Here is a 24,354-nt window from a genome sequence, read left to right as displayed (position 1 = left end):
CTTTGTGTCATCCACAAACTTACTAATCCTACCCCCTACATAGTCATCTATGTCGTTTATATAAATGATGAATAATAGGGGATCCAGCACAAATCCCTGTGGTATGCCACTGTACACTGGCTTCCAGTCACTAAAGCGTCCTTCTGTCATCACCCTCTGTCTCCTACAACTAAGCCAATTTTGAATCCACCTTATCAAATTGCCCTGTAACCCATGTGCATTTGCCTTCTTTATAAGTCTCCCATGTCAAAGGCTTTGCTGAAATCCATATAAACTACATCAACTACACTACCCTCATCTACACACTTGGTCACCTCCTCAAAAAATTCAATCAAATTTGTTAGGCATGACCTCCCTCTGACAAAGCCATGCTGACTATCCCTGATCAAACCTTGCCTCTCCAGTGGAGATAGATTCTCTCCTTCAGAATTTTCTCCAATAGTTTCCCTACCACTGACGTGAGACTTACTGGTCTGTAGTTCCCTGGCTTATCTCTACAATCCTTCTTAAATAGCAGAACCACATTAGCTGTTCTCCAGTCCTCTGGCACTTCCCCCGTGGCCAGAGAGGCTAATTGCTTTCTTAAGCTCCACCCTACACTTTCTGTACTCCACTAATGCCTCTGCTGATTTGCTCCCCTTGTACCTGCTAAAAGCCTCTCTTTTCCTTCTCATCGTATCCTGCATATCTCTGGTCATCCATGGTTCTCTGGGCTTGTTACTCCTTCCTATCACCCTAGAGGGAACATGTTGCGCCTATACCCTCCCCATTTCCTTTTTGAACATCCCCCACTGCTCTTCTGTATATTTCCCCACAAGTAGCAGTTCCCAGTCTACCTTGGCCAGATCCTGCCTTATTTTACTAAAATCCGCTCTCTCCCAATCCAAAACATTTTTTTGCAACTTGTCTATTTCTTTGTCCATAACAAGCTTAAATTGTACCATGTTGTGGTCGCTATCACTAAAATTTCAAGGCTGTTACCATTCTAATAATGCCAAATTAAAAGCAGTCACTGTTACTTAAAATTCATTAATGTTTTGCAAACTTAATGCATCATCCAAATATCTATATAACTAAAAGATATGCAGACTAAAACAGCATTTTGAATATTTCACTATGTGGTTTCTTTGAAATTTGAAGCCAAGTTTTCATTATTTTATCTATCAAGTTGCTGAGACTTATTCATGTGTAAGGTATGTAAGGCATGTTATACCTGCTCCTGTTAGGCACACAATAAGCATATGGACAGAAAGCCATTATAGCAAATGATAGCTGCTCTTATGGAGATGATGACTGTGGTGGCTATAATTACATTTCCTGTATGGAAGAAGATGTTGCAACAATGGCTGTCAGTCTATCAGCAATATACTCATGCTAGTGCTATTACTGCCTCATTTCAGGAATGAGTCACTATCACCCTGCTGCATTTGACATACCATCTGACACTTCTCCCATCTATGATAAGCTTAGTACCCTCTTTGTGAATAATTAACTCTCTTCGTTCCTCTGTTCCATGCTCTTGCATTAAAAGATGATGCAAGGAGCTTAAGTGGAAGCTACAATAGGTTCTTCTGTGCGATTGTTGCTTTGAGTCAGAGATGATAGTTATTCTTTGATGCCGGAATGGTGATAATAGGCTTAGCAAAAAGACCTTCAGTTCTCAGAGGACTTATTGTTGAAGTAGCATGAGTTTCCAACATTATTCTTACTAAAATGTGACCTGAATTGATCAGTCCAATTTAATTATTACCTAGCCAGCAACGCCCACGTCCCGTGAAAGAATTTAAAAAACTGGCTTTTGCTCAAATTATGTTACTTTACGGTTTGGATTCTTGTTTTATTCTAATAAATGGCAACACCCTTATATACTGTTCCAAAAGGTCAGTGGTATAGAATCTATGAGAGTTACTCCACAAGTTACATTTTCTAAGAGCAAAATGTAGAATAAGCCTGCTGCTCTTCAGGGCAGGTATTCCAAACCATCATCTCTCACAGTCAACCCACAGCCCCAATTCCAATGTCGCCAATTTGCCGACATTATTGCAGCAGATCAGGACTTAAATACATCACTAGTAATGGATGTAGATCCATATTTAAAATCCCAGGGCTTTATAAATGGTGGGGGCTGGTGGCCCACTTTGATGCACAGGTAGAAGCTGGAGCAGCCCACACCCAAGTTTCTTTGCAAATTCCAGCTTGGAACAGTCTATGGCGGGAATTTTACAGCCCTGTCGCGGTGGGGACGGGGCCGTAAAATATGGCGAGCCATGCGAGATTCCATTGACTTCGGCAGGAATGTAAAATCCCACTGCTATAAAATTCCGCCCTATATGTGGTATATTCTCCGCCCCGGGACATCAAAGTCTCCCTCCTCCTGATCACTGCCCAGACTAGGCCTTCCAAAGCAGCATCTGAGACCCAGGGCACACAATCTTGAGGCCTAGCAGCCAGTAACTTTGTTCAGCAGTGTTTTCCTCCTTCTGTAGCCAGACTGCACCTCCCCTCTGAGAAATGCTGACTGTCATCAGAGACTACCCATGTCTGGCTCTCCCAAGCAGCCTTTGAATATCGTGGCCAGGGTGACCCAAAATCCCTTATTTCATGGGATTGTCTCATAATTGAGCCCACGGTCCTGTGTCCTGGCTTGCATTCACCCGGGATGCTGTTTTTCAAGTAATTTGGGCCTTTAAATCACACGCATGCACAGTAGCCACCCTCCTCCTGTTTTCGCCCTCTCACAGTTCTGGCAGTACCTGTTCCCCCCACCCCTGCTTTCACCACTGTGGCACACTCCAACCCCCACCCTCACAGCTCTGGCAGCACCTGTTCCCCCCACCCCTGTTTTCATCGCTGAGGCACACTCCAACCCCCACTCTCACAGCTCTGGCAGCACCTGTTCCCCCCACCCCTGTTTTCATCACTGTGGCACACTCCAACCCCCACCCTCACAGCTCTGGCAGCACCTGTTCCCCCCACCCCTGTTTTCAACACTGTGGCACACTCCAACCCCCATCCTCACAGCTCTGGCAGCACCTGTTCCCCCCCACCCCTGCTTTCACCACTGTGGCACACTCCAACCCCCACCCTCACAGCTCTGGCAGCACTTGTTCCCCCCACCCCTGTTTTCACCGCTGTGGCACACCCCAACCCCCCGCTCTCACAGCTCTGGCAGCACCTGTTCTCCCCACCCCTGCTTTCACCCCTTTGGCACACTCCAACCCCCGCTCTCACAGCTCTGGCACCACCTGTTCCCCTCACCCCTGCTTTCACCACTGTGGCACACTCCAACCTCCACCCTCACAGCTCTGGTAGTACCTGTTCCCCCCACCCCTGTTTTCACCGCTGTGGCACACTCCAACCCTCACAGCTCTGGCATCCCCCTTCCCAACCTCAAGACTTGAATATTTTCAGGTAAGATCCACGTCCTGACCACTGAAATATTGTTTTCAAATTAATCCACATGAAAACATTTAGAAAGGGCACTTGTAGAAATAACACCATTTAAAAGTAAGCAAAAAAGACATTTTCAACTTGATAGATGCCATTTCAAATGTGTTTTCATTGAATTTTATGATTAAATGCAGTTTGTGAAAAATTTCAGTTAATCGGCTTACACTTATTTACAAGATTAAGCTACAGGGCATTTTGCTTCAGTTGTTTTGGTATCAGACTTCCACAAACTCCTTTCTACATATCATCCTACCACTTGTATATTTATCACCCTTTATAAATACAAATACCAAATTCAAATGATCGGTTAAAAATCTTACAGATATTCTGTGAGTAAAATATATTTTTCTGTCATTGATTCTGACACTTAAAACTGCTTAATTCTTTAGGTAATGAAAATTGCTTTCATAACACACACCATTTCAATGACTTACCACAAAAAATTGCAGATTCCTATTGCTTTAAAGCAGATGTATCTGTCGAAAAGCATTCCTTCATTTTCAGCATTCTCATGAATAAATGGGAAAATATGAAGATTTTATATATTTTCATTTTGAACCAATCTAATGGTAATTCTCAAAGGAAAGTGGATTTGTGATAATGGCATGAGCAAAGGGAATGACCATAAAATAACACAAAACATTTTCCTCATGTGGACAAGGTGCCTGCAGTGCTCGTGAGAGCAAGATTACAATGATGAGTAATACCTTGCAATACCCTAAGGACATTTTCTCATCATGATAAAATTATAGTAGTTACCATACCTTCCATGCTCGTGCCCTGCATTCAAATCATTTCCTTTACATGCAGTCTAGGTACTGATCTATTTCTCTCCATGTTACAATGCTGTGATAAAACCTTAGGTAGAAGCTAGCGTTGACCTTCCCCTGTTAGATTTTTTTTGTTCCTAGAAGAGTATTAACATTCATGGGTACCGACTTTGCTGTGCTACACTATGATGAGTAACTTATATTTTGGAGGCTTAAATTTTGACTATCTCATCTAAACTCAATCTACACTTTAGGGTGAAAATCTTGGAATTTTCAGAGTTACCTGATCTCCAACTCTAACTTCAGAAGAAGCTCAGTGGAACCCATACAGATATCACAGAAATGGTGACTTACACCCCTTCTCCAGGATTCCTTTGTCACTGTGGGAGATTGGGAGAAGCCCCACAGATATTCCAAATCCTTATCTCTTTTGTTTTTGTCAAGGTCCTACATGCAGCACCACCTCCACATCAGCAGCCATCAAACAGTAGGTTGACGGGGAGTTGCTCCATCGTTTGCTGATAACTAGGTTTCCTCTCACTTCATTTTTGCCTGTCACTTTTAGTCCCCCATCTGTCTTGGATAAGGCTGTCAATAAGTGGAAATACTTTTATTTAGCATTACCTATGTCTACAAAGATCTTTTGACCCCCTAGTCTGACACTTCCCATTAATTGTCTGCATTCTGTCAAATTTCGTGTGAATATAAATTCTGCTCCTACGCTCTCTACTCATATCCAAATCTGTGCCTCAAACTATGTGATATGGCAATGAAAGACTGCATTACAAACAGCACACTTTTACTTTGTTTGGGCTTAACCCCGGTCTAAACATTTGGCAGTAAACTGCAACCATATTGAACAATGCACTCTTGTACCTTTTGCACATACATACTGTTCGACTGTGTTGCTGCTGGTTTCAATCCCAGTACAGTTAATTGTGTGGTTAAGACACATTAGCCCATCACAGAATGCTGAAAGTTCTGTGATAACACAAAATATATTTGAGGAATTCCAGGATATCTGTTACAGGGTGAATTAATCTTTTAGCACTTAATAATTATATTAATTGCAAGATTTGCAATTACAGAAGACTTATGTTTTAACATTTGTGTATTTCAGTCTTTGTTTTTTCTCCTAATCAGGTCCACAGGGGTATCAAAGGTTTAGTGCAAGATAAACAAGGAAGAGGAATTCCAAATGCTGTCATATCTGTTGAAGGCATAAATCATGATGTTACAACAGGTAAGAAAACATTATTTTTCCCTCAACAAAATTAGACCAAAATGTACAAATGATAATGTAGATGAGAATTAAATCCTATACAATGTGCAAGAAATCTTAAGGGTGTCTCTTTGTGGTGGGGTAACAGCAGATATCTCAGTATCACAATGGAAACTTAGTTGTGGGATATGACCATTAGTTGTCAATAAAGATGATCAACTCAATCAGATTAATTTAAAAAAAGACTCCCATTTATATAGCACCTTTTATGACCTCAGAATATTCCAAAACATTTTAGTCAATGAAATACTTTGGAAGTGCAGTTACTTTTGTAATGTAGGAAATGTGGCTGTCAATTTGCACACAGCAAACTCCCACAAACAGCAATGTGATAATGACCAGATAATTTATTTCTGTGATGTTAGTTTGAGGGATAAATATTGGCCAGGATGGCAGGGATATCTAGCTGCTCTTTAAAATAGTGCCATGAGATCTTGTACATCAATCTGGGAGGGCAGACAGGGCCTTGGTTTAATGTCTCATTCAAAAAGCAGGACTTCCAGCAATGTAGTGCTCTCTCAGCACTGGGTGCATCAGTCAAGATTTTTTGTGTTAAAATCCTGGATTGGGGCTTGAAGCTACAACTTTTTGAACTCAGCAAGCAAGAGGGCTACTGACTGAGCCATGGCTGGCACACATCCTTTGCAATCCTTTTCCAAGGTGTTGTCCAGCTGGACAGACATATGCTAGAAATGTAGAAGTTGTTCAATTTTAAGTAATTTGACAAAGAGTCAAGTTTCCATTAGATAGTCCTCTACTTTTCAGATAGTTACATTTGAATTGTGAGAAAGGAGACACCTTTCCTGGCAATAGAGCTCTCCAGCAGATAATTAGGTCAGCTACTTAAGAGCTTGTTAAGCAGTCTGTCAGTCTGTTTCTTTGCCAAGATGGCTTTTTGTCAAGAGTTTTAATTGAAAGCTCCTACTAAACCTACGATACCAAACGTCAATCCTTTTGTCTATGCTTAGCATTTCCTAGTGTGCAGGTTTTGTACCCAGGGTAGTTTTCCTGCAAAATTGTATTTCGTCATTTTAACAAACTTGGGATTTCATTTGCAAAAGTGGTGGAATCAGTGGGAAGGATCTGTTCACAACCCTGCACTCCCTCTTCAGATTTTCCCTCACAAGGAGCGCATTTCAGGGAATCAAGGTGACAGCGGCCTGGATTTTCTTCTCAGTGGCAAAGAAATGGCTTTTGCCGTTCACCTTGTGTACAGTTTCCAAAGACTTCTAATGGGTTTGTTAGTGGAGATTTCTACTAATCCCACATCTGATCCAGTGTGGTGCCCTCTGCTAGGGGTCTGTGGTGGTGTGTGCAGGGGATCTTCAACAATCAGATTGAAGAATCCTCACTGACACATGTAGGCTGCAAATCAGGAAGTTAAAAAAAAACAGGAAACATAAATTGCAATTTAAACAGTTTACAAGAAGCAAAATCGAGGTTTGGAGCAAACAGATGGGATTAATGTCAACTATCGCCAAGGCAGTCTGATCCAGCTAACTTTCTGGCATTGTGGTTAGCACTGGTTGAGGGAAAGCAACAAGTAACACTCACATTGTGCCACTGAGACTCTCAATGAACTAGAGCAGGGCAGGTCATTAGCCATGTGATTGAAGTTCCAATCCATGCTGTTCCCAACCTTTCCAATGTAGTGGAGATAATGGAACCCGGGGCCTGAATGCCATCAGTTTCAGCTTCAATCAATGCTGCAAGAGCTGGTGACGGACTCCTCGGGTGTCTGGTCCAGCACCAATGTCCACAGAGGTGATCACATGCTCTGTGGAAAACTGAAGAGTGTTGATGCCAGCACCAAAATGCAACCCAAATTGGAAGTGGACTCTCCATATCTCCAAACATCAAACAACACTGCTGGCAGATTTTCCAATACTTCACACAATTGCATATGTGCTAAAAGCAGCTTCTAATTGAGGGCTGGGATCCAAGAGTTGGCGATTCTATCCTCTGCAGCAGAATATGATCTGAGGTTGTCCTCCAGTGAACTGTCTGCTGGGCTGTCTTTTCTATTAGGCCTTGTTCCAGTTCATCTGCTCTGTGCATTTCACTCAGTGCAGATGCCTCTAACTTTCCATCCATTCCTCCTGTGGTGCCAATTTCTGTATTGCTGCTTGAAGAGATGGATTGTCCATGATTCTTCAGCAGGATTAACCTCCTCCAAGATCTTTAGAAGGACATAGGAAAAAAAGGGAAAAAGGACAATGGTCAGAATGGCGCAGAGAGCTGAAGTATTGGCAGAAATTTGGCAAAGGATGCACCACACGGTTTTCATACTGCTTGAATGTATGTTTGTTTGAAAGAGAAAGAATGCAAGTAATAGGTTGATACCGTGTAGAGTGTTGCCTTTAGCCTTAACATCAGCAATGTCCCTCGCCCTACTTGCCCTGATGATGTCTATCCTTCCTCCAAAATGAGGGCTGGGATGGGTGCTGGGCCTTCTCGTTCTCTACTGGTTGTTATGAGCCAACTTATCCTCTTGCAAGAGAGGGCAAGAGTTAGTGCGTGGCTGTTGAAAAGGTTTGTGCCAATGTGAGCATCAGCGTCATATAGTGTGCATGCTGAGCAATAAAGTTGCGAGTAAATAGTGGGGTAGCCATATGAAATGAGAAAGCAGTCAGCAAAAAGTGCTCCACAGTCGTTTGTAGGTAACAGAAGATTTCAGTGAGGGCAGCAGCAAAGATGTGTATATGGTTGGAACAAAGAGCATCACTACAGTGTCCCCTTCTGATTGGTGGAGAAGCAGGTGGCATGGAGGAGGGAAGTGTTTTGAGGACTGTGGGAGACATGCCAATGCTGCAAACTGGTGTAATGCAGAGAAACAGAGATGGGACAAGCTTACATTCACCCAGCTTATTGTCCAGGTTACTGAACTGCCTCTGGCTCTGAACCCATATCTAGCCCTGAACCAACTGCCTTCATGCCCCACCTGCTCCATTGCCACCAACAGCACTCCGTCAGAGAAGTGAGGTGCTGTTGCCTGAGACAAGTTACTGCACAAAATCCTTCCAGTGACAGCACTGAATTAACCTGAAGTCAATGACACCTTGCTTTAAGAGATTATTTGCTCAGGGAGTCATAAAGTGTTTGCATTTGAGCTGGTGCTTGCTACAAGGCCGGGACCAAAAAAATTACACTAGATAAGAAAAGCCATCTGGGAAAATAAGAAGAGACAAAGAACTAATCAAGAGAGTGATTTTGAAAACAAACTCTTAAAAGAAAGAAATGAAAAATCGAAGATAATCATTGAACCAAATACGTGAATTTAGTTTCCTTTGCTGAAGCCGGGGTTGAAGGAGTTAACTGATCCACTGACTTGCTCACTGAGATATTCAGGGAAGGCTGAAACAAGGGAGTTAAAATTAACCAAGTTTCAGGCAGGTGAAGATGGGGCAAGTGTGAAACACAATCACAGATCTAAATTACAAGTTTGGGGTACTTTAACTCCCAGGCTTCATTTAAATGCCACTGGTCTACTTCCTGCCTAGGACTGTTGAGATGTGCATGCAGAGCACATGCCAGAAGGCGAAGATCATATGATCCATGGCCGCCCGCTGGCCTGCAGGTAACTGGTGCAGAGAGTATTTCAGCAGGTCGGGGAGAGATTCCAGGAGTTGGTCGACCATGACTTTCCGTATGGATCATGGAGCAGCGCTTCTGCTCCTCCTGGCCACGTAATAGAAATTACTTCTCTTACCTGGGGTTGGGGAGGGTGGGGTGGGGTCCTCTTCACCCTTAATAGTTCTCCTACATTTTCTTGGCAGGGAAGCCACAGTGACTTCCACTACTATTTCTCCTTGCAAAGTTGAAACATCATTGGGAAGCTATTGATGTCATAGGACCCCAATTTGTGTTTATGCACAAGGCTCCCACTTGAGTCCGACTGGGATTCCATACAAACCCACAGTATTAAAATCAGGAATCACTGAGAACAGAGCGGGATGTGGAACCACTATGTCTTAACAGCAGGCCATCTCTATTCTGCTCCTCTCCCCAAGAAGGGAAGAACTTAAGTTCCGCCCAAGTATTTTTTCAATGGCATTGATCTTTTGGGGACATGACTGACTGATTTGGAAAATGGAGGAAACTAAAATGATCTCAGGAAGTAAAAGCAGCCAGAGAAGTTAAATAAATCACAGGAATATCTGAAATATAAGGCAAGAAAAAAGGAAAATGGAGAAAATCAGAAAAAAGTTTAGAAATAAAACCTATCTATCTATGTATTTATGTGTGTATGTATATATTTATATGAAATCTAACTAACATGCATTGTTTTATATTATCAAACCAAAGAATGTATAGAAAATTGACTGGGTACATTAACTATTGGAGAGCCATAAAAATAAAGAGGCCTAGAGGTGGTGGGTCGACAAAGGAAGCATTCTTCCCATAAAAACTGAAGCAGAATATAGGGCAGGATTTTCCCAGCGGAGGGCGGGGCCCACTCGCCGATGCGTAAAATGACGCGCGGTGATGTCAGGAGTCCCACGCTCCATTCAAATTTTCAGGTAGGCGGGGGCGCAGCAATGGCCAATTGAGGCCATTGACAGAGTAATTAAACTAATAATGGACCTGCCTGTCCAACCTTAAGGTTGGCGGGCAGGCCAGGAGCCCTGGCGGGAAGTAGAAAAAGCATGAAACCTCATCCACGGGCGGGATGAGGTTTCATGTAGGTTTTTAAAAATTTAATTAAAGTTTTTTAAAAAACTATGGACATGTCCAAAGTCATGTGACAATGTCACATGAGGGGACATGTCAGGGAATTTTTTTTCCTCTATTTTTAATACTTTTGACAGTAGAGCTGATCTCCCTGAGGCAGCACTTAGCCTCAGGGAGATGAGTGCGCTCTTTTGTGTGCATGCGTGAAAGAGCACACTCTTGGGTTTAGGGATTTGCACCCCCCCACCAACCCACACAGGGAGCACATAGCGTTTCCGTGCGGACGTCACGCTGGGCAGGCTTCAATTGGCCCACCCATGTAAAATGGTACCGCGCCCCCAATTGGGGGCGCCGGTCAACTTCGCCCCCGACAGGGGGAAAATCCTGCCCATAGTTACTTCTATCATTAATAAGCCAGGAGGATTTCAACAAGAATGATGTCGCAGCTTGTATTGACCAATGTAAGAGTAACAGACTGGGAAAATTGATAAGAATAAGTGTATGTTGCTAGCCACTTCAATCATTGAAAAAGATACACAATATAAAAAGAAACCAAACTTTCAATACTATAACAGATTTTGGAGAGCAGCCCAAAAAAATCGTTGGGTTGTTAATCAAATTGCTGCTGTCTCCCAATTGAAGTCTGATCATAAAATGGAGTGCAGAATGACAGTTAAAGCTGGTGATATACCAAATGAGCACAGCCTTTTAATCCTGTGGGTGCATCTTTTATTGCAGCAATTGATGGAGACTACTGGCGGCTCTTAAATCCTGGCGAATACAAAGTTACTGCCAAGGCTGAAGGTTACTCGAGTGCAACCCGACACTGTGAGGTGGGATACGACATGGGAGCAACGCAGTGTCATTTTGTTCTGGCCAGAACGAATCTGTCAAGAATCAAAGAGATAATGGAGCAGTTTGGGAAGCAGCCGATCAATCTGTCCGTTAAGCGCTTCAGGCGGGTTCGACACAGACGTCGCCAGTTATAGGAAATCCTTGTCGAGAAAAAGGACATTTCGAAATGATAACGCTCAAGATATTTTATATCAAATAACAAAAAACCTTTTCCAATTCATTTAAAATAACAAGATGCAATCTGGGTTCATGTTATTTGTGGACACAATACTCAGTTCATTATTTTAATATATAACATATGCAACTTTTACACTATTCAGCACTTTCCTGCATGATGTAGTTAGAAAACTTGCCACACTGCTGCATTCATACAGGAGAACGTTTTACCAGTATTTTTTGGAAACGCTGGCCATCACTAATCGACACTACATAGATATGATTTATGTATCTCGAAAAATACCCTAAAATCTTCTCTAACTATTGGGAGTGTTTAGTTTACTGCAGCGTTATGAGTTGTACTGTAATAAATGGAATCCGAACATAATAAATTGACAGGCAGGATAAGACCAGCTTGCCCATCAAGCTTGCCTCAAACCATGATGGCTGGACCACCATGGTTAAACACTTCACAGCACTCCCTGCCACTCTCCCCTGGCTGCCATCGCATCCGCCCCGCAGCCAGCTAATCCCCTGCGACCGACAAAAACCACAGGGCCAATAAGGGAAAAATACTCAGTAAAACACCTCTCTGACCCTCACAGGCAATCAAAACCAGTTTCAAAGATCACATGGACTAAGTGATATATATATATAAAAGGTGCTTCAACTTGATGCAAAAATCTGCCATAGTCAAGAACTAGTCCAGTTCCCTTCTGAAGGCAAGCAGAGAGTCAGTATCCATCACACTAACCGGCTATGTATTCTGGAAGCTCACATTTCTCTTGGAGAAGAAGAACTGCCTAATATCAGTCTATTCTTATCCGTATTTAATTTAAACTCACGTCCCCATGTCCTCCTCAATCTGTTAAACTGGAATCTACGCTGCAAAGTAATTAGGTCAAGGTTCTTGAGTCTATCTAAGTACCTGAGGTTCTTTGAGCTAGATATTATTCTTGTAGTTCTCCTCTGGATCTTTTCCAAGGTGACTATTTCACCCACCATGTGGGGGGATCAAAACTGAGCACAGTGCTCTAGATGTTGCCTGACCAGCGACCTGTGTTGTGTCATGGTGGTATCCTTTGCTTTATACTGAATGGTTCTTGTAACATAACCCAATGATCTGAAGGCTTTAGCTTTAGCTTCTCAACATTGGTCATGAACCTTCAGTAATCTTTGCACAATAGCATTAAGACTGTTTCTCTCTTGACTTCTTTCACTATTGTTCTCCTAAATTATAGGTGAATTCTGTGTTAGCCAAAAACATGCACGGGAAAAGAAAGACTTGCATTTATATAGTGCCTTTCATGACCACTGGACATTCCAAAGACTTTATAACCAATGAAGTATTATATTTATCTAAATTTCATGTCATTTGTCAATGTGCGACCCACTCCCCTGGCATATCAAAATCTTCTGGATCTGATTGGATTCCTCTAACTTCTTAACCCTTGCACAGATATTGGTGTCAAACTTTCTTGATTTCAAACTTGCTTACCATGCTCCCAGCACTGCTGTCCAGATCAGGAATAAAGACTGTGAAGAGAAACAGGTCCAGGACCACTCCCTGTGGATCACCATTAGTAATATGCCTCCAAGCTGTTAACATCTGTTAACTAGCGCTTTTTGGCTGTGGGATTGGAGCAAATTCCTGATCCAGTGTTTCCAATTGCTACCAATACCACAAGATGTGAAGTAATTTAGTGTGAGATATTTTATCAAAGGCTTTCTGGAAGTCCATTAAGACAATATCTACCAGATTTCTCTAATCACTTATCCTAGTAACTTGCACAAGAAACCTTCTTCACATGGATCTATATGTTTTTAAACCTATTTGAGACTTGCACCGTACCTCCCTATTGCTACTGGTGTGCTCAAGTTAAGTTTGGCAAATTTACTAAATAATCATCGGTTGCAGAAGAGTACAGCCTGAAAGGCGCTTTCTTCCTCATTTACATGAGGATGGTTAGGGAGAGTCTACAAGAAAATGTTGCACCAGAAATGTTGCAGCCTGTATTTGCCAAGTGCCCAATCTCTTAGAACAGCAGTTTACTTACTCACAGTGACTCAAGGGTGTTCAGCAACGAAGTAGGTTACAGACAAATTACCACAGTGGATTCTGGTTTGCTAAGTGTTGGCATTCAGTTTTATTAGAACAGACACAGGACTCAAAATACTATCAGCAGTATTATATTCACAAGTTTTATATCATAAATAGATAATTCTATAACAATGTGTTCAGATAGGAACTTATTCTATGTGACCTGAAGCAACAACCAAGGGTACATTTATATTGCAGCTGTTAGTTTAAAACCAGTAACTGCAGCACATGTTTAGACAGGCAGAACTATATGTACGTTGTCGAACTCCTGCCAGTCTTGTCCAAAAGACAGTTCCAGGCATGCCTGGATACAAGTTTGGGAAAAGCTCTCTTCAATAGTTAAACATTTAAACATTTTCGCAAGGAGTGGAGAATCTCCACACTCTAAACATTTAAATTGAGATTTGCTGCAACCACAGTGTGTCTGCATGGAGTCCAGCAGATACTCTGAGCAGTGTGAGATTACTTCAAAGAGTTTCACCCTGTTTTATTCTGGAGCCAGTTTGGGGTCTGACTTATCGAAGGTGAAATCACTTAAAACCCTTAATAGTTGCAATGTAAAGGGGTATTGTATTGGAGTTAATATTCTCCATCTAGGTGGATACTTTGGTAATAATATCAAAATAGCCAAGTTTTTGGTAAACATATTGAAATGGTGAGATATAACTTTAGTTTTTGTCTGGTAATTGCCTTTTGGACCTGCCCCAAAGCTGTTTTTCACTGGTCGTGCAGCAGATATGTTGTTTATCAAGGCAATTTCTGATCTTTGTTACACATTCTTCACAATTGCTGTTACACTACAGGAAAACAAATTAGAAATCTATTTTGATCTCTCATTCCCGTGCTACTTCTCTGAAGGCTATAAATAATAAATTGAAAAAAAGAAGCATTATTTTACATTTAAGATGAAACTTTAAAACCTTATTGACCAACTTGAACAATTGAGGCACCACTATTGCAAAGAGTTACACATGTGGCTTTCAGTTTGATTGCTATTTCAGTCATTCTAATGCAAAATTAATTTGAACTGTAGTAAAATGTAAAAAGCCAACGAGGGAAAGTCCTAACAAGCAGCTTACTGAAAATGAGGAATGCATATCAACTTACACGGACTCACAATATTCTTTTATTGGTTATGGGCACAAACTATATCATTTTGATTCGTTAAACAATTGCTGTTTTCAGAGGTTCCATCCAGATACCAAATTCCAGATTCTAATTAGATTGAATCAAAACAAATTACCTTTTGATTTCAAAAGTGAGACTGTCATCAGTAAGTAAAACAATAAATTTGATGAATTTGAAACAATTAAAGGAAAGCATAAAATGGTCACAACGTATAGGGATAATTTTCAGGCTGGCTGCAAGTCGAAAACTGTCCATTGTGGATTGGATGCCCATTATACACCTGCCTCTGCCCAAACTGAAAATTTCCACCATTGAATATTACTGCACATTCACTTTTGTTACTTACTTCAATCGAAAGGATGGCCAACTTAAACACATTTAAATATATTGGAGTCCCTTTTCCAACTGCTGGGTAAACAGATGACAGGCACCTTGGATGAACCATTAACGGTACCTGATAGAATTTTCAGACGGGCCTGCAAATGGGAGCAGTATTTCCGCTTTCTCCCAATGGGTGGCTATTTAAATTTGGGAACTGGAGCCCTAGAGCATTGTGGGCTTCCAATTGTAATTTTGAAGTACAGAATGGGCTTCACCCATTTATACCAAGCACAGAGCAGCCTATCCAGTGGGCTGGAGGCCAAAGAAATTTTCAATTTTTATTTTTGAGTCACCTGGAAGAAGTAGTTCCTCCTGAGCCAGCAAAACAAAACTCCTGCCAGGTGCCATTCAGTGCCAGGCCTTCCCTTTTCTACAGGCCCAACCTGCTCTCTGCTCAGTGTGGGAGTCGATTGATTTCTCACCATCCCAGAACCAACAAGTTATAGCAGGGTGTTTTGCTTATTCTCAGGATGTGGGAAATGCCTGTGGTGCTCCATTTATTGCCCATCCCTAGTTTGCTTGATGGCAATAAGATTCAACCATATTGATTGGGGCAGGAATCACAATAGGTGTGGCAGTTCCCTGAACGACATTAGTGAAGCAATTGGGTTCAACAATTAAGCAGGCCCAAACTGAAAATAATTTTGTCTCCCGATGCTGCGTTTACATGGGTAGTGCAATCACCCTACCGATTTTATGCCCATTTGGGGCAGAAGAATGGGGAGGTGGTGGCATATTGGCATTATCACTGGACTAGTATTCCATGGACCCAGGGTAAAGCTCTGGGGACCCGGGTTTGAATCCCACCATGGCAGATGGTGAAATTTGAATTCCAGAAAATTCTGGAATCAAAAACTCTAATGATGACAACCAGAAATAATTGCCAATTGTTGTAAAAAAAACATCTGGTTCACTAGTGTCCTTTAGGGAAGGAAACTTGCTGTCCTTACCTGGGCTGGCCTACATGTGACTCCAGACCCATAGCAATGTGGTTGACTCTTAAATGACTTTGAACAAGGGAAATTAGGGATGGGCAATAAATGCTGGCCTAACCAGTGACGCCCACATCCCATGAATGAATAAATGAAAAAAAAGCTGGGGCGGAAGTTGGAAGATCATCCCATATATGTTTCTGGATCTTTTGTTCTTTGTGTGTTGGAGGATTGACTGTTTTAAAATGTGGTCCGCTAAATTCTGACAGCAATAGTCACTCGCACTTCCAGTAGAAGCATGTGTGCCCTCATAAACTTCACTTCTCTCTCTCTCTCCCTCTATCTCTCCTCCCCCAAAAGTCTTCATTTCTACCTCTCTTTAACTGGGTGTTCCTCCTTCTATCTCTCTGGACCCTTCTATCTCTCTGGTATACCTCCTCTTTTATATAGTTAGACTCAACAATCCCAGTGCCACAAGACAGAGAGCTCTCGCTCTCTTTCTCCAGTTCTCAATCTTTACCCTCCACTATCAGTTACCAAGAAATTTGCTCTTCTTTCCAGTAGCAACATCCATCACCCTGTTCTTGTCCCACCAGTCTCTACTTTTTTTCTTCCTACTCCTTGGGCAGTAGCATACTAAAATGAATAAAGCCAGGATTCCAATGGATACATGTTATTGGTTTTAGGGACAAAGATGAATTTTCCATTGTGCACAAGTTGGAACCACAGAGTTCCCCTTTTTATAATTGGATGTGAAGAACTGTAATGGTAGCTGCACCTGGAAAAAAAAAATGGTGGGATGTGATAAATTAGAATTTGTGGTTGAATGTGTTTCAGGCAAAAATTCAAATTAGTGAGAGCTTTAGTGTCGTATTCTCATTGATTAGCAAATGTCAAAAATAACCAATCAGAAGAGAAACACAAACTTAACCAATGAGATTAACGGATACAAGAAATTCTATTTAAAGATACTCAAAATCAATGTTCAATGGATGAAATCTAAGTATGTCTAATTATTTTGTTAGTACCTCTGATTTTAGATTTATGTTCCACAATTAGAAATGTGGGCATTTGATGGAGACTGCGAGCAGCTAAGCATAATGGTGTTTTCATTCTATTTCTATGTCCAAAATGGTATTATTTCCCTTCAATGAAATGGCACTTAAAATCAATTAGCAATATTGTATTACATCACTTTCGAGTGTTTTAAATATTGTTTACAACCAATGTTAAATTCTCATGTGGCAAGTAATCAAAGCACAATTTAAACATTTATATAGTCATGGCTGAGGTTCTAAATATGACCTTTGAAGATAGTACCTTTCTTATTTCAGCACAGTTACATAATATTTTTATATTTTTTGTGTACACTCGGGTTTATGGTGGAAACTGTAAGCTGAATATCCATAACATTTTTATATTTAACCTGCTAGAATATCTGTAACTTGTTCATTCTGTGTTACTTTGTCACTTTGTGCTAATTTGTTAATTTGCAGTCATCTGAACTCTAGGTGTTCTTGCCTTTAAAATAAAGCATTATAACATGCCGGTTTGTCACTTGCTCTTGCATTGATTCAGTAATATTGATAATGAGCTAATATATGTCAGTCTTTGGGCAGAATTTTACATCCCATGGGTGGGCACGCGCCCAACCCGATCGAGCGAGATGACGCCGGGCAAGTGTACCAACGTGATGGCGCCCTCGCGCGATATTTCTCTCGGGTGCATGCAAACGTCAGAAGTGCGCCCACTGACAATTAAGAGGGCAATTAAGCCTATTAATGGCACAACTGTCTCTGATTTTTCATGGCCCATCCAACCTTACAGTTGGCAGACAGGCAACTCGGCCAGATGGCCTTTACATTTTCATCAAACCTCATCAAAGGGTGGGATGAAATTTCCATTATGAAATGAAATAAAAATAAATATCCGTGAACAGCATTTTCATCAGCTGTATTTTCAGGTGCTTGATTGTGTTGCATTTTTTAGCAGCTTTTTAATCCTTTGAGCATTTTCAGGTCCGCAGCTCCCTGAGGCGGCTGTCTGCCTTCAGGGAGCTTTCTCGCAGTGTTCACCTGTGTGCGTAGAAACATCATCGCCCGCCCCCACCTCAGCAGCGCTGAGCTTTTCTGCGTGCATTTCATGCTGGCTGGCCATTAACTGGCCAGGCAGCGTGAAATCGGGGTCGGTGCCAATCGCGGTGGGGGGGCCTGTTTCCCGACTGCCCCCAGGCCTGCTGATCACGTGCTCCTGTCAAAGGTAAAATTCAGACCTTGGGCTCATTTTCTTCAATACCCCTATAGTTGACCACCATAGCTTGGCTAATTTTAATAGATAACTCAGCAGAGGGCACTTTTATACATAACTCTCTGCATGTTCCATAAAACTCCATGTTTTCAAACCCTGGCCTTTTATTTAAAGAATGTTAATGGACTTCTCTGTAGAGAACAGCAGCCTGGCCTTTCCCAGTGATAGATGCTGTGTATTGATATTAGGCAATGGAGATCCATGTGTTTTTTCTACTAGCAGCATTTTAGTTCCATATAATGTGTGACAGTTACAGTTCAATGAGGGGGAATGCATTTCAAATGTAGCAGGGGCTCTGGCGTCATCTCTATTTTCTGTGATAGTTCTACAATCAAAAATCCAGAAACATTTATATGCTTTTTCTTTGCAACTAGAGGTCATCCTGATAGCTGAACTGTTTAACACTGAAGTGCCCTAAAATGCTACTTTTTATTTATGAAGTACACATCCTGTGCAACTCATATTTTATGCAACTACATTCAAATAACTTTAAAAATATTGTACAATCCTTATGATATTTTCAAAGTAAGTATTGCCCTGTGAATTTTGTTATGGTAGTGCCCTGGTTATGTAACATGACCAGCAATTCAGAGTTCTGAATTAATGTTGGCTTGAATCCCACCATCACAGTTTGGAAACTAAATGAATTATATCTTAGATCAGGAATTTCTTTTTTAAAAAAAAACTTGTTTTAGTAAAAAAAGTGAGCACGAAGCTATCAAATTGACATAAAAACTCAACTGGGCCCCTGATGTTTTTTAAGGAAGGAAATCTGCTGTCTTTACCATGTCTGGTCTAATGTCAATCCAGCCTCACACCAACATGTTTGAATCATTACAGCTCTCAGAATGATCTAACAAGACAGACAATTGTATCAAACTGCTATGTTTGCAAACTGCTATGCAGCCCCACCACTGCCTTTTTAGAGCACTAGGAATGGACAATAAATGCAGAACGTGGATAAAACTAAATCATTGTCAGCACTGTTCATGTTTGTTCGTTTGCTGCCCTTGTGAGAGTAAAATAGTTGTGAATGGGAAAGTAATTGCTAGAAAGCAGAAAAGTTAGGGTGAGGCTACAAGAAAAGAGAAAAGCTATAGTGAAATATTTTGAAAGACTTATTTCATAGATGTCGCACTCAAACAGATTAAAGAGTTATGGCAGTGAGGTCAATAGTCCAATCCAAGTTCCATGCTATTGGTGGTAACACTGTACACACACGGGCCAACCTTTGGGATCTACATATTTGCATAATTCACTGTCGCTTTGACAGAATCTCTTATTCACTGGGGGCTGAATTTTAACAGTCCTCTAAGGATAGGGTAAGGGGTGAAGGTGGAGCGGGGCGAATGGGGAAGGGTGGGAAGGGGGATGTACTGAAGGAGGAAGGCGGAGTGTGAAGTGCTCATTGCCTTATCATGGAATTTAATGAGTAGTGGGCAAGGTATCTAGAGGCCAATTGAGGCCCTTAAGTGGCCAATTTAGGGGACCGCCCTGTCACCGCTGGCATTTTACCAGATGCTGATGGACCCCTTGCCACATGGGGAGACTGCTCAGTAAAACCTGGCAGCTTCCCTATGGGCTGTGGAGGGAGTCTCCTGATTGGGGCACACTGGGACCCATGGAGGGCCTCCTGGCAGCAAGGACCAAGCTGGAGAAACATCCCCTGCCCTCACCAACCACTCCCTTCATCCCTCACTAGGGCCTGTCTGATTGGCAGAACCCACTTATTTTGCGGGGAGGTCATCATGCATTTTTGAAAGCTGCAGTCCCTGCAGTGACCACCGCATCCTGTGGCATTGCTGAGAATGAAGAGCTTCCAGCCTTTTGATTGGCCAGCAGCTCTGGAGTGGGTTCTTGTCTTTTAAAAGGTTAATTGCCTAAGAACTAAAAAATGCAGCTGGGGATCCTCCAAATGGTCAAGGCATGGGTGCCCCTAGCTTTCCAGTCTGGCTTTGCACCAACAAAATTCAGCCCTGGCTGTGCAAGTAGCCAGTGAAGAGCTTCTGGCTGCCCATTGTGTTTGAGGTGCTTTCTCATTGTGACGGAGGACACCAGGCATTGAGTGAGGGAATAAGTGTCTGAGGGGCACGGAGAGGCATCAGGGGTACTGGGCAGGTGCTGAATTGATGTCAAGGGCTCGGTTGCTACCAAGACCAATGGATTTAAATTTGGTTTTACAATTTTTAATGATGGCGTCCAGTTCAGCAACCATTCGAAATGGGTGCTGCCTGTTTGGAGCTGTCCGGAGTGGGCTACCTGGCTGCTCTAGTGCCCCAGTACATTATGGGGCAGCAGTTCATATAAGTAGAACCTGAAGACCAAATGAGTCTAATGCACCATTTACATTATGGCTACAAGCCCCTTTGGTGTAGCAGCTTGGAAAGGAGTGCCTAGTTTTGCATTAGGTGTCTGCCATTCACTTAACAGCCCCAATGTTTTTATTGAGCTAAATAAAATTTGTTGAATGCAGGTCACGCAGTGAGGCTCTAATATTTAACTTTTACAAATATGAGCTTTCTTTTCCATAACATAACTAATTTATAAAACTGCAGAAAATTCAGATTCTGTGTATTTATATATATAAGCATTTGAGGCTATTTTAATTATTTTCACATTTCTCTGAATGCACCATATGAGAAAGTAATGAAATGAAAGGACTGTTTGCAATCAACAGCAACAAAAATAACCACAGAAACAGAAAATGCTGGAAAAATTCAGCAGGTCTGACAGCATTTGTGGAGAGAGAAACAGAGTTAATGTTTTGAGTCTGCATGACCCTCCTTCAGATCTCTGAAGTAACAAAAATAATAACTTGTATTTATATAGCGGCAGTAACGCCGTCAAACATCCCAATGCACTTCACAGGGACGTTAAAATTTGACACCAAGCTACATAAGGAGATATTAGAGCAAATGACCAAAAGCTTAATCAAACGGGTAGGTTTTGAGAAGTATCAGCAGAAAGATGTAGCAAGGCAGAGATGTTTAATTGTGGAATTTCAGAGTTTAAGGCCTTGTGAACTGAAAGCAAAGCCAACAGTCATGGAGCGATTAAAATTGGGGGTGGGGGTGGGTGGGGGGGAGGGGGTGGGGGTGCTCAAGAGGCCAGCATTGTATTTTTTTTACAGTGGAATTGAAATGGAATATTGAGAGCTGCAGAATGCTAGTTATTTTTAACAAGGTTGAACACACCATTCCCCTACAGTGACTTTCTTCTGCTGTCCAGGTCTATGGGTCCACCCTTGCTAGATTCTACTCTTGCCTATTCAATTGTAGCCAGACCACCTGCAGCAATGGCTCTGTGTTGAAAGTTGACTCAGGCAGTGCCGCAAAACAGATGGCATTGGATGGTTGCCCATTATCTACAGCGCTTGAACTTTAATTCCATTGACTGCAACAGGACTGAATATCAGGCGGGCACAATGGGCAGCTGATCTGACATCACTGTTTTGCACCACTGCCTGAGATGAATTTCGACCCCTCCAGTCCTCTGATTTGGGCCTCTTTATATCTTCTGTTTCACTTTAGAGTTCATTCACACTACAACTTTCATAGTTATGCAATTTGGTTTTGGCCTCACTGGAATAGTAAATATGGAGCCTCAATGTGGGGGCAGGGATGGGGGTGGGTGGGCTGTCATGCCAGTTTCCTGATGCCATTCTGATGGTCAGCAATTTATATCAGGAGGGGGGAAACTCTTTTGAGTTATCAACAGTCACAGATTGCAACTCTTTTGAGTACAATCACAGTTCTTGGTTTCCGGGAGTGGGACATGAACCCACAACCCGCTGATTCAAAGGCGAGGGTGCTATGAACTGAGCCACAGCTCAGGAGGGGGGAAAGCAGGACCCGATTCAGATCAATATCTAATTAGGCTGGTCACTGAGCTCGTTGTCAGCTTGTTAAGTGCCAGTTTGCTACTTTAGTGGGAAGACACAGGTTACACGATGGGTCTGGAACAGTTCAAGTAGAAGGAGGCGGCAATGCAGCAGAAAACCAATCATGGTTGTGCCATTCAATTAGGTGGGCTCATAGGGTGCACAGCTGCGAGGGATGCTCATTCATTGGCACATGGGTGCCATTGGGTGAGCAGAGTTACCGGAGCAAGTATTCTGTGTGAGCTCAGTGTGGAGGGGGTCATTACAATCCAGGAATCCTGGGACCACAAGAGGGATGGTCCAGTAAGCATTGTGAGTGCAGCTGACCACAAATAAAGCAACAGTTGGACATGGGATTAAGGTGCTTGGGGATAGGGATGAGTTGTGATCAGGATTAACATCCTCAGGAACAATTGCAGTGTCCTGGGCACGAGGAGGGTAGAGGAGAAGAACGAGAGGCAGGAAGGTAACAATGTTCGTACCCTCAGCACCGAGTGTACTGCCAAAGAAGAAGCTACCTGGACACGTGAGAGAATCAGTGCTGCAGGAGACTACGCCTATCTAAGCAGTTAGTATCTGAGATTTGTGCACTCGTTTAGGAAGACTTCAGAGCTGCAGTGCTGTTCACCATGCCTTTCCTGTAGCTATTAAAGTCACTGCAGCCTTGAACTTTTTTATCTCTGGCTCCTTCCAAGAGTCAGCAGTGAACCTTGGTGGTGTCTTGCAAGCGGCAGCATATAATTGAATCTCAAAAGCTACTGATGTCTTATCTATGAGAGCTGGGCAGTACGTGCAATCCCAAACAGATGGGACCTTGCAGGTACAAAGGACTGAGGGATTTGCCTCCATCACTGGATTCCCACAGGCTCAGGGCATCATCAATCACAACCATGTGGCCATCAAGAAGCTGAGTGGGCAGCCAGTGAGACTCTGCCAGGTCCTCAAAGCACTAGGGCTCTGACCCTTGTTGATGGGTCAGTAATTACCCTTGGCACACATCACTCCCATGTTCAGGAACAGAATCCACCCTCAGGCTGCTCAACTGGTGTGTGTGCTAGTAGCTGCAGACCTGGAAGCCTGTCATCTGGGTGTCGCGTTGGATTCAGCTTACCAGAACGAAGAAGGTCATTAAATCTTTTGCAGCACTATACTCAATTCCTCCCAGACAACACTGCAGCTAGTGACATGTTCTGCCATCTCCAGACATGCCTGCTTACTTTGGCCATGTGACCTCTTCCTCCGGGAACAAGACCCCTTCCCTCTTGTGTACTGCTCTAAGGCCACCTCATGAGTTGAATTGCTTAATTGTGGGGCAGCCTTGCCATGGGTGCCAGGCCTCTGCTTTTCCTCCAGTTGACTTCAGCCTTCTATTGATTTGCAAGATGGCTGCTACAATAATGGCCTTTCAATCAAGCCCACGCTTTCAGAGTCCTGCCTACACACCACCTCAGATTGGGGTCGGGATACTGAAATGGTTCCAACATCAGAGCCCTGATCCAAAGTGTCAAATTATCATTAATCTTGAATTTGTTTCAGTGCTTTAGTTTATTAGAATACAAAAGAAAGTAAATGCTGGGTTTTTCTTCATTCCCTGTGTTGGCCAATATACTGTCTGATTGACATATGATTTCCAACCCACACACAGAAGCAACCTGCAATCTGTAAGCATTCATGCTAATCCTACCTTCCACAGACCATCTTGTGTGAGATAGAGGAGATATTAATACATATGCTTGTGAACTGACAAGACTCCAAACCTGGTATTGATCCAATAGATACTTGACGCTGATTTTGTGCTTGATATTTTCTCATGAATTCCTCATTATATATAGAGGATATGATGTGCATATAAAATGCTCAGGAACTCATCAAAAATGCCAAGTATTGATTATGGTTAGGCTCAAAGTTTTTTATCGTACCACACAGTTGGTCCTGAATACTTTCAATTTACGACATTTGAGGAAAATAAATGTTACTGATAGGCTCTGTAGCTTTTTGTCACAAGAGAATGATTTGAAATGATCTTGTTTTGTTGCTTTGCCTTTCCAAAATTGATGCTTTGTTTCCACTGTTATTTCTCTAATCATGCTCTTCCTGTCCCCTTTTCCTGCATCTCGCCCATAACGCCCTACCATTGGAACGAACTGGAAAATGGATTGATTGAAGTGTAAAACAAGTATTTCTGGGCAGGGTGGGATGATGCATGAATTAGTCCATGGAACTTATCCTTGTTGTAAATATTTTTGAATCTCAGGGATAATATTTGTACCTTTGAAACCATTTGCAAGTATTACTGCAAAGTTATACTGAATTCCAGAATGATGGGCATATTGGATTCCTAAATTGTATTTATATAACTTCTAGCTTGCAAAATTATTTTGCAGGACACCGCCTCAAAACTCTCGAAAATGCTTGCAGGGATCGTGATGAAGGCAGCGCCC

General features: G+C 42.3%; 1 protein-coding gene across 1 annotated transcript in view; it reads left to right on the top strand.

Annotated features, from left to right (window-relative positions):
• The window catches only part of LOC144694428 (inactive carboxypeptidase-like protein X2), a 233,290-nt gene extending 218,464 nt beyond the window's left edge, over positions 1-14,826 (top strand). Inside the window, exons 13-14 of the mRNA XM_078564823.1 lie at positions 5,364-5,463; positions 10,912-14,826. Coding sequence (XP_078420949.1) covers positions 5,364-5,463; positions 10,912-11,162 — 351 coding nt within the window. The 3' untranslated portion in view covers positions 11,163-14,826. The remainder of the gene's footprint in view (positions 1-5,363; positions 5,464-10,911) is intronic.
• The last annotated feature ends 9,528 nt before the right edge of the window (positions 14,827-24,354 follow it).

This window comes from Cetorhinus maximus, chromosome 20, assembly GCF_964194155.1.
Source record: "Cetorhinus maximus chromosome 20, sCetMax3.hap1.1, whole genome shotgun sequence".
Lineage (NCBI taxonomy): Eukaryota > Metazoa > Chordata > Chondrichthyes > Lamniformes > Cetorhinidae > Cetorhinus > Cetorhinus maximus.
Note: the sequence above shows the minus strand (reverse complement) of the source record. Positions and strands in the feature narration are given on the sequence as shown.